Source organism: Jaculus jaculus, chromosome 10 (assembly GCF_020740685.1).
Source record: "Jaculus jaculus isolate mJacJac1 chromosome 10, mJacJac1.mat.Y.cur, whole genome shotgun sequence".
Lineage (NCBI taxonomy): Eukaryota > Metazoa > Chordata > Mammalia > Rodentia > Dipodidae > Jaculus > Jaculus jaculus.
In genome coordinates this window covers 110,083,659-110,094,257 of record NC_059111.1, presented here as the reverse complement: position 1 = coordinate 110,094,257, position 10,599 = coordinate 110,083,659, and the positions used below count along the sequence as shown (strand labels likewise).

The 10,599-nt window shown below is 48.6% G+C and overlaps 2 protein-coding genes across 6 annotated transcripts in view; both read left to right on the top strand.

The window, feature by feature from the left end:
• The first annotated feature begins 331 nt into the window (after positions 1 to 331).
• Positions 332 to 8,602, top strand: LOC123464034 (GTPase IMAP family member 4-like). Of its 4 annotated transcripts, none has more exons than XM_045160517.1 (3): positions 332 to 397; positions 2,536 to 2,586; positions 6,918 to 8,602. In XM_045160517.1, exons 2-3 carry the CDS (start codon positions 2,550 to 2,552, stop codon positions 7,844 to 7,846), a joined length of 966 nt encoding a protein of 321 aa, XP_045016452.1. In that variant the 5' UTR covers positions 332 to 397; positions 2,536 to 2,549; the 3' UTR covers positions 7,847 to 8,602. The 4 variants fall into 4 exon arrangements, with proteins under 4 accessions (XP_045016452.1, XP_045016449.1, XP_045016451.1 ...); XM_045160514.1 differs by having other exon boundaries at positions 346 to 397; positions 2,536 to 2,606; positions 6,911 to 8,602; XM_045160516.1 differs by having other exon boundaries at positions 349 to 397; positions 2,536 to 2,585; positions 6,911 to 8,602.
• LOC105945023 (GTPase IMAP family member 1-like) overlaps positions 373 to 10,599 on the top strand; it is a 31,488-nt gene continuing 21,261 nt past the window's right edge. The window contains exons 1-2 of one of the 2 annotated variants that reach the window (XM_045160520.1): positions 373 to 397; positions 2,536 to 2,607. The gene's annotated coding sequence lies outside the window, so the exon portion shown is untranslated. Of the gene's footprint in view, positions 398 to 2,535; positions 2,608 to 3,686; positions 3,780 to 10,599 lie in introns of those variants that run through there. The other variant, XM_045160518.1, reaches the window with a different exon arrangement.

Genomic DNA, 10,599 nt, shown 5'->3' with positions numbered 1-10,599 from the left:
CCATGGTCTCCTCAGAACAGCTGGGGCCTGCAGGGCCCCACTCAGCAGTTGAACATCAGGCTGAGCAGAGTCTGTGTGGCCCGGCATGCAGCACTAGACCCCTGGGGCTGTCTACCTTCCACATCAGTGAAAATGAGATACACGGAAAACTTTGGTTCTTTAATTAGCTGTGGCATTTCTTGCTACTGTGGCTCTTGGGAACCATTTTGCATGGCACCGAACAAACTTATCACTCCAGAAATTCTGTGAGGCAGCTAGCTAGTAAGGTGGGCAGATCCCTCGCATAAGCTATTGTTAAGAACGTCCCTCCCCTCAACTTCCTCTCTGCTCTTCCTTCTCCACATTTTAGCATTGCCCCTACAGGCAAATAGAGAAAGGCTCAGGACCCAGATTTCAGGTAAGGGAAAAGGGGTGTATGTGTGGATGGGGGCATAGATTGAATCGGAGGGGAGGGGGCTCTCTTTTGGCTCCTGAACTAACTCTGGGGGCATGCTTGCGCGCAGATATTTTTTCTTACTGGTTCCTGTTTCCTGTCTGCTAATTTTAGGCTATAATATGTTCTACATATCAGTGTATGTTTTGGGAGGCAGGGGGCTGCTGCTTAGGAAACAACCGATCATACAAAGAGTTGTGCCTTCGGGGGTTATAGATTGAAGCATGTCTCCTCCAAGAGTGGGGCGGGAGAATTCTCTCTGGAGGATCAGGCAGTGAGAACACTGGGCCGTGACAGGTATGCCTCGTTCTAGAGACTCTGCCAAAGCCAGCAGCATGCCAGGATCAATGTTCCCCACTCAGCCGCTGGCTCTGAGCGTCCTGCAGGATGTGCTCCCTCAGGTCCCATCCTGGCTTCACTTGGGGTTGAGCTTCCTCTAGGGAGGCTTGAGGAGGAAGGGGCACCAGGAATGGCTGCAGTTCACCAGAAGCCAGGCCATTTTCTTACATTGAGAGCTTGACTGCCTATTGCTCATATTCCAGTGGGTCATTCTCATGTCCCCTCTTCCCTGGCCCCTTTCCACTGAGGGCCCTCTTCAGTGGGATTCGTGATGTTCTAGTGGGGTCACGAATGCACCAGTTAGCCTCTGTGCTTCAGAATACAGCTCACCACCGTGTGGGTTCTTCCCACCCGCTCATCCTCAGTGTTTCCTGAGCCCTGGAGGGTGTGGAAGAAGTCCCTTTTGGTGTTGAGCTCACAGCTCATAGGCAGAGAGACAATCTAGCGTCTCAGGATGGTCCTGGTTTGCATCTGAATTAACATCACCAGAGTCCTGGTGCTGGAGCAGAGTCTTGAGGAGTACCCAGACACTCCGTTTTCCACATCTATGTCCTGCCTCCTCTCTATCACCATCACCATCACCAATGTCAACCTTGTGGTCAAAGCCAGGGCTTTGAAGATATCTGAGATTTCTTGTCCTAGTTTAAAAGAAGCTGTTTCCTAACTCCCCAACTTTCCAAGCAATCCCTTCCCAAGAAGCCCCTGGCTTTTCCTTTCAAAGCTGTTATCGATGGCTTTCTGACTGGGACCTTGTCCTTAAAGAGGAGCACTGGAGCCCATCCTGGTCAAAGCCAGCTGTGTGGAGACATCTCCCAAATATATGTGGGAAGCAGTGAAGGAGAAAATGCACCATGAGCCCCGCGTTTCTGAGCCACTTCGTGTTGTTCACAAGGGAGGGACTTCCAGGGCACAGGGCACAGACAACCAGAGAGGAAGCAGAGGGATTACCCATCCGTTTGTGACTTAACAGCCAGAAACCCCTCTGCCCGGTATCATGCTTGTCCCCACGGATAAAAGCATACACAAAGCAAAGCTGGTCTTCTTGTCACAAGATGTAAAGTCTGAGAGGAGACAGTGAAACATTCAGAAGATGTTTTCCACTGAGGACAGTGCTACAACAACGCAGAGTGTGCCCAGCCTTGCTGAAGCTGGCACCACAGGTCCAGGCTGAGGAAGAGGAGTGGAGTTGGAGAACTCCCAGGGAGTGGGAAACTGTGAGAATGTTGACAGCAGCATCGTTAGAACTTGGTGATGAGCTGATGCAGGTCAGGAAGGAAGATCTGTTGAGGACCCCAAGGTCTGGCAGAAGACACTGGTTATGTGGCAATGCCATTTACTGAGACAAAGAGTCCTGCTGGGGTGGAGGTCAAGGGTTCTATTCTAAGCAACCTCTGTAGAGCTGCCCATAAAATGGCTACAAGAGAGGTTGAGTGTCTTAGATGTCTGGAGCTCAGAGGAGGGTGCGTGATTAGAGAAAGACCTCACAATGTTTACCGATATGAGACCGGGACAAAGACAGGACCAGCCCAAGAAGCAGTGTGTGTGTCTGTGTGTGTGTGTGCGCAGGTGCGTGCACGCACATGCACACATGTGTAGAAAAAGGACAACTGAAGAATGAAGAGCTGGAGTGAGTTTTTGTTAATGGGTTAAGAGAAATGAAAGTAGCAAGTTTATGGTCAAAGTTGTGTATTGACTGTAGGAGGTCAGGAGTTCCAGTTACTTTTTATTTCCTAAAATACCATGGTGTGTTTCTTTGCCTACAGGGAATCAAGCAACAATGGCAACCCCGTACCACGGTGTGGGATCCTACCCAGGCAAGTCAGGGTCCAGCCATGGTGAGAGGTGCTGGGGGGCAGGGTAGCCAGACTACAGTGGGGATGGCCAGCCCAGGGGGTGTGATCCCTCCTGTCCCCACTTGAGCAAGAGAAGATGATTTCTGGTTGCTGTTCTCATCTCTGTCCACTTCCTTGTTCTCTCACTTCTCTCGACCTGCTCTGCTTTCTTCCTTCTCAGGACATGTCCGTGAGGCTGAGGGAGAGAAATTAATGGACTGTCCAAACTGGTTAAGATCTGCCAAAGTTCACTGGTTGACAGGAATCCTCTTCTTTCTTTTTCTTTTCTTTTTTTTTTTAAAGTTTATTTTCATTTATTTATTAGAGAGAGGAGGGGTTCGGGGAGAATGGGTGTACCAGGGTCTCCTGCCACTGCAAACAAACTCCAGATGCATGTGCCACCTTATGCATCTGGCTTATCTGGGTTCTGGGGGATCGAACCTAGTTACATAGGCTTCACAGGCAAGTGCCTTAATGGCTAAGTCATCTCTCCAGACCCTTCTTTTATTTTTTTTATATCCCTTCTTCTTTCTTTTTACTCCCTTTCTCTCAGTCTCTCCTTCCCCTCTTTCTTCCTTCTATTGTTTTGTTTGTTTTTGCATGTAAGCCTGTAGTATGTGTGTTGTGTGTGTTGGTGCATGTGACGGTGTGCACACGTAGAGTATGCACATGTGTGTACAGATGTGTGAACTTCCCGCACGCTCTTGCAGAGGCCAGAGCAGAACACAGTGTCCTCCTTCCCCTCATCTGAGCATTGCCTTCAGAGTGAGTCTCTCGCTGACTCTGGAGTTTGGCTTTTCCACAATCCCCTGCGATTCTCTAGTTTCTGCTCCCACAGAACAGGAGTTGCGTGTTGTGCCTGGCCACCTTCGGTTATTTACACCCAGGTTCACACTCACGCTTGCACGGCAAGCCCTCAACTGCAGAGGCAGCTGTTTAGCCCTTGTGTGTTTCTTGAGGCAGGGATCACAGCACAGCCGAGCTTGTCCTGGGACTCACGGCCGCCCTCCTGTCTCTGCTGCGGAATGTGCGAGCCACTGAGCCCGGGATCTGCGTAGCTCCTTACTTCCTGCTTCCTACAGGAAGGACACGGTGGAACAGCTGGTTGTGGTCTCTCTGGTTGCTCTTCTGCCCTTTCTCCAGCCTCAGGGAGGATTGGGAATGAAGAATGTGGGGTAACTGATCCCTTAATCCTCGTCCCTAATTTTTTCATGGCCCTGGTGACCTCATTCTAACCAACATATTAATCAGGGACCACCTCGAGGCCCCCCTCAACCTGCCCTTGACTCCTTTACCCAGAGAAATGGACTCCCCTGAGCCTTTCTGCTTTAGTAGGTAACTCTACAATTTGGTAGTTTAAAATGTCAGCCATTTCTTTGGCTCTGGATTATGTGGGTCAGTGGGACAGATCTGGGGTGTGAGCTGCTTCCACTAATCTCAGGTACAGGCTCATGCATATGCCCAGAGCTAACTTCTGTGGTAAGCCATAGTCCAGTGTGAACTGTGAACTTGATATGCTTACACATGGGTGTAGTTCAAGGCTTCCTAAACTTCTTCCACTGGCAACCCTTTTTTGTTCCTAAAGTTTTACATGACTCCTGATATAAAGTGGGTATGTAAATCCAACACTCACGGATAATAAATCATAAAGAAATTTGTTTCTGAATACTTTGGTTTATGTATACGTGCACTATTAAAGACCAAAGCCAAAGTGTGTTGGGCTGGAGAGATGGCTTAGCGGTTAAGCGCTTGCCTGTGAAGCCTAAGGACCCCGGTTCGAGGCTCGGTTCCCCAGGTCCCACGTTAGCCAGATGCACAAGGGGGCGCATGCGTCTGGAGTTCGTTTGAGAGGCTGGTAGCCCTGGCGCGCCCATTCTCTCTCTCTCTCCCTCTATCTGTCTTTCTCTCTGTGTCTGTCGCTCTCAAATAAATAAATAAATAAATAATGTGCATGCTCCTGAGATAGATGTGCTTAGTTTTACATAAAGATATCTTGACTGATTATTTGATACTGCAGGATCAAACATTTTTTTTCAGTGTTAACAAATGTTTTGGTTTTGTAATCATTGATGACAAGAATACTGCTTCATGAAAATATACACCATGCAAAGTGGCAACTGTGCAGACTGTGAGCCAGGCTGTTCCAGGCCAGGTTTGTTGGCATTGCACAGTGTGGGTCGTGCAGAGTGTGTGTGCTGCCTGCTCAGAACCGAGGCTGCAGCGAAGCCCATGGCGCAGCACAGGTGAGGACCGCCAGGGAGGCCCATATTTGTTATCCAGTTGATTTTGAAGTAAGTTTTGCCCATTCTACTTTCAGAAAGCTTTTTCTGTTATTAACTCTTCATGACCCCATATGGAGTTGGAACTAATAGTTTAAGAAGTTTTGGTGTCGTTAGCAGCCCCTTGCACAGGTCGGCATGGCAGGGACATCTGGCCTAGCAGCGATTGACAAGCAAACTAGTCCAGGCATCTTCAGAGTGCAGCTCCCGAAAAGCTGGAAGAGAAGGACGGTCACAGAGTTTGAGGGCCCTGAGAGGCTCCTCTGGCCTTGCGCTTTCTACCGTGCTCTCATCCAAAGCACGTCACAAGGCCTGTCCAGTTCCAGCTGCATTTGAATGGGAGAAACTGCAGATCCACACCACACAGGGATATGAACTCAGGCTTAGAAATGCCTTGGGCTGTATGTGTAATCTCACCCATTAATTGTCACCCATGTGTGGTCAGCATTTGGCTGTTTGTGGTTGTGTGGGAGCTGGTGTTTGGTGCTTTTTGAATTCGCCTGCAGCTGCATTTCAATGGGAGAAACTGCAGATCCACACCACACAGGGATATGAACTCAGGCTTAGAAATGCCTTGGGCTGTATGTGTAATCTCACCCATTAATTGTCACCCATGTGTGGTCAGCATTTGGCTGTTTGTGGTTGTGTGGGAGCTGGTGTTTGGTGCTTTTTGAATTTGCCTGCATGATGTTTCTTTTTTCCTTTTCTATGGCCAAAAATTCAATGGCTCCCCAAAGACCCTCAGCACAGGGCCCTCCACCGCTGTGACAAGTAAATCATGCAGTTCACCCCCATCAAAATTTGTTTCTTAGTCAATATTTAAAGAATTTTTTTTTTTTACTTGAGAGAGAGAGAGAGAGATGCTTGCACCACCTAGTGAGCATGTGTGACGTTACCTCACCTTTGAGCTCTACCTTACGCAGGATCTGGAGACTTGGACATGGGTCTTTAGATGTCGCAAGTAGGCGCCTTAACTGCTAAGCCATCTCTCCAGCCCTCTTAGGTAATCTGAACCTTCCTCTTTCCAGTGTTTTCAGAGTGATACTTTTGGAAGTTTACTTCTTTTATCACAAAATTCTGGCTCTCAAACATGTAAAACTATGTCTTCATGATATTACAGGCATGTATAACACCTTGATGTGGCCCTTATGAGGAGGAAGAAAACTTCAATTGATGACATAACTAGGGAAATTATATCTTCCCTATGTAAAAGCTGTGTATCACTTTCTGCATTATCTTAAAGGGACAGCCATTAGCAGCAGCCCACAGTTCTCTTCTGAAACCATTTTATCTCCTCCCCTGAGGGCTTTGAAGCTTCAAATGGGCAGAAGCTCAATAAAATCCTGAAAAGAGGCCAGTCAGGAGAACAAGGAAGGTTCCCAGCCCTTGCCCCTTGAGACAAGGTCTCACAAAGGGGCAGCTAACCTGCCTCTTAGAATTCCAGTGTGATGCCAAGTAAATGATGATGTGAACTCCTAGCCACACACTTTGTTAGGTGATCTTACCGTCCCTCTTTCCAGTGTTCTCAGAAACGTTTTTCTTGTATCCTAGGATCTCATTCCCAAACATGGAAAACTATGTCTTAAGGATATTGGTTTATGTAACATCTCAGTGGTAGGAAGAAAACTTTCTTTTATGATCTAAGAACATCTTTCCCTTCACCTGCCCCAAGTTCAAGCTGTGTGTCACTTTCTGCATTATCTTAGAGGGACAGCCATCAGCAACAGACCATAGTTCTCTTCTGAAACCGTTTTATCTCCTCCCCTGAGGGCTTTGAAGCTTCAAATGGGCAGAAGCTCAATTGAATCCTGAAAGGAGGGACTGAAGGTGGGAGAACAAGGAAGGTTCTAGAGGCCTGAGTCATGTATGATGGACACTAGGCCCAGGGGATGTCTGAGGCCCTGGGAGGGCGGAGGGGACAGCAAGGGGAAGCCAGAAGCAGCAGCAGAGAAGGGCACAGGGCGGCCAGGCTCTGCACGGGGAGCTGTGGGAGGTAGAGTCTCACACTTGGCTTTTGTTTCCTTCACGTCGCAGAGCCTGGAAGCCAAGATGACACAAATTCCCAGCTGAGAATTGTGTTAGTGGGTAAAACTGGAGCAGGAAAGAGTGCAACAGGGAACAGCATCCTGGGAGAGAAAGCGTTTTATTCTGGAATTTCAGCAAAATCCATCACCAAGGTCTGTGAGGACCGGAGGACCGTGTGGAACACAAGAGACGTTGTGGTCGTGGACACGCCTGGAGTTTTTGACACTGAGGTACAGGATAGTGACACGCGCAAGGAGATCGTTCGCTGCATGCTCCTGACCTCCCCAGGGCCTCACGCTCTGCTGCTGGTCGTGTCCCTGGGCCGCTACACCGCGGAAGAAGAGAAGGCCACAGAGAAGATCCTGAGAATGTTTGGAGACAGGGCGAGAAGATACATGATTCTCTTATTCACCAGAAAAGATGACCTGGGCGACATGGACTTCCATGAGTACTTGAAGGAGGTGCCAAGTGGCATTTGGGGGCTGATGCAGAAGTTCGGGGATCGCTACTGTGTGTTCAACAACAGGGCAACAGGAGCCGAGCAGGAGGCGCAGAGGACACGGCTGCTGACCCTGGTGGAGCGCATGGTGCAGGAGAATGGGGGAGGATGCTACACCAACCAGATGTACCAGAGGGCCGAGGAGGAGATTCAGAGACAAACCCATGAGATGCAAGAACGTTACGGAGCAATGCTGGAGCAAGAGCGAGCACGGATAAGAGAGGAGTATGAAGAGCAAATTAGACACCTGACCGACCAACTGGAACGGGAAAGGAGAAGGGCGCAGATGGAGAGGGAATGCTCCAGAACAGAGGCTTTCTATACTAACAGACAACAAGGTGCCAGAAGGGAAGTCATGAGTCAGAAAAAAATAGTTGAAATCATCTTTCAAGTATGGGATATTGCTTCTCTTATCTATAGCCAGCTTTTCAGAGAGTAGACCTAGTGAACTCGCGCCTGTGTTTCCTGCATTTTCTCTGATGACCTGCCCTACAGGACTCCTCCATCCAAAGCCTCTACTTCCTGTCTTTTAGCACTAAGGGATGCAGCAAATTTCACCCCGGCAGTCTGCAGGCGATTGAGCTGTGAAACCCCAAAGCAGCCCCCGTGAGAGCTTGCTTCCTGTGCGCTCTTCCTCAGGGGCACAGAGGACATCCCCGGAGAGCACAGGCGACGCCGTGGGCCGGACCAGCACTTCTCTAGATTCTCGGTTCACCGGAACCTCATCTCCACCTGCAGCTTCTGCCCTTAATTTGGCTCTAGGACAGCAGTGATCGCGTTATCATATGCTTTGTTAGAAAGCTCAATGCTTTGCAGCATATAATCTTTATTGACATAGATGGTGGAATAATTCTCCTCCTATGAGTGTCCAATTTGCTTATTTACACTGTCCCTGAAGAACTAAATTGCTTCTCTTCATCAGCAGTTTGAAAGAAATGATTTGTCAGCAAAGCCTCTCAGAATTCAAATAAGCTTGAAGGAGCAAACATCATTAATTCAAAGAGAAGGGAGGACAACAGTGTTTGGCATGTTGAGCTGTATTGACAGAATGTCAGTTTATCCAATCTGATGGACAATCAGTTCTCTCCTCTCCTGAGAAGTGAGCTGGCTGCTGGAATTCCCACCACCCGATCCCTTATTGCTTGTTTCTCCTAACCCACCTGCTTGGTCTGCTTAACAGTAAAATAAAGCTATTTCCTTCTCTCATATTTTTCCAGTATTGGAGGCTGTTTCTTCTTGGAAGATGCCAGTGCCACTTATAACACTACAGTGGTGAAATTCCATTTTTGGTGAAAGTTTAAGGTGATTTTGGAGCTGTTTGCTCTATCCCCATGACACATCCCTTCTTCCTTTCTCTGATCCACATTCTCAACCCATCAGTAACCAAGGACCAGAGTTCCCTTGGCTGTTCATTTTTGTGGCGGTGGACATTTCTGACTAAGGTATCTGAGATTTGGTAGCCTTTTCTGGTACAAAGTTCCCTTTGATACAGAGATATCAAGAATTATATCCTTATTCCGTCTCTACTTTTCTCCAGGCTTGTTCTCACCTAGGAATTCCTAGGATCCCCCAAGCATGTTCCTATCCTCACCATCGTGTGGTGGGTGTGTCTGTGACAGTGCTCCTTGCTCTTCCATCTTGACATTGGCTGCCCTGGGCCCTTAACTGTGGTGTAATAGAACGTATACCTGCCCATGATTTCCCACAGCATGGGTGAGCTTGGGTGGCACAGGGAATAAACGTGAGCAAAGGTCCAATGGCAAGAGAAACACCGCGCGAACAGCATGCGATCTCTTCAGAGGTGGTCGCTGCAGGAAATGCATTCTGTTTCGCCCTGCAGACATTGTTGGCATTTCAGCCACAATTCTGACATATCAATTTACCATCTTACTGTAACCCGCTTCTACAAGCATGTACTTAAACAGTAGCTCAAACATACCAACCAAGATAAAATAAATTTAGAATTAGTATTAAAAGAAATCTTTAACTGCACTGGTTTTGTTTGGTATAAAATAGATCCAATTAATTCTGCCCTTTCATTAGGGGTTTCTTCTTCAACACTCTTTTGCCATGGATAAGGACAAAGTCACAGGGAATTCGTGAACAGGCAGGGCCTCCTTACCCGGGGCGCTTCCCACTGTTCTTCTGCGGCTCTGCACTCGGGCCAGCCCCCGGACCCTCCTGTGCGCTGCGCTGGCTGCTGGCCCTGCCGGGTGGGAGGGAGAGCTGTGCTTGCGGGCTCGCTCAGTGCCGCGTTCGTGGGCTGGGTAAGCACGGGCTGCCGAAGCTCTCCTGGGCTTGGAATCCCAGCGGTACTCGCCGGCCGGTCGCACAGCCCCGGGACCCTCCTGTAGCCATGTTCGGGACTTTCAGCTGAGATCTGTTCTGGGGTCCCTCCTGGGTGCTAGAACTGGGTCACCACCACCCTCCTCTTCCACCCTCTTCGGTTGTCTTTTGTTGTTGCTGCTGTTTGATTTTTGATTTCTCACGGCCGATGTGGGTGGGAGAGGCCCTTCCCCGAAGCGCTCCCGCTGCAGACCAAGGCAGGGCCGCGGCTGTGAGCGCAGAAGTTCTTCCCAGCAGCCACAGGATAGGTCAAATCTTGGCTGATTTCGTATTGCTGGAAGTTTCTTGTGCCCTCCCGCTTCTCTGCCAGGACCTCCCCTAGGTTAATAATCCCTTACACAAACTCGCTTTTTGGAAGAGTGTGGTGTGTGCAATCTTGTCTCCTTTTAGCCTGGGTTTCTTTGGCGTGTTTACTATTTTGGCACCTTAACTGAAAGTCTACCAGAAAAACAAATCACTTTAAGGCCTGGAGGGATGGTTTAGCAGTTAAGGTGTTTGCCTGCAAAGCCAAAGGACCCAGGCTGGATTCCCCAGGATCCACATTAGCCAATTAGGCAGATGCACAAGGGGCTCCTGGAGTTTGTTTGCAGTGGCTGGAGGCCCTGGTGCACCCATTCTCTCTTTATCTCCTCCTTTCTCTGTCAAATAAATAAATAAATAGTAAAAAAGAAAAAAAAAAACTTCAGAAAAGAAAAAAATTCAAACTTCTCTTTGTGTCGTAATAGTAAAGTGTTTATCATCAAGATGTTGCCATTGAATGCCAAATCCCTTCCCAGGAACCCACGGGCTTAAAGCCTCACGTGAGTGCTTTGACAAGCAGCTTCAAGCATTATTTCTAGGAAGGGA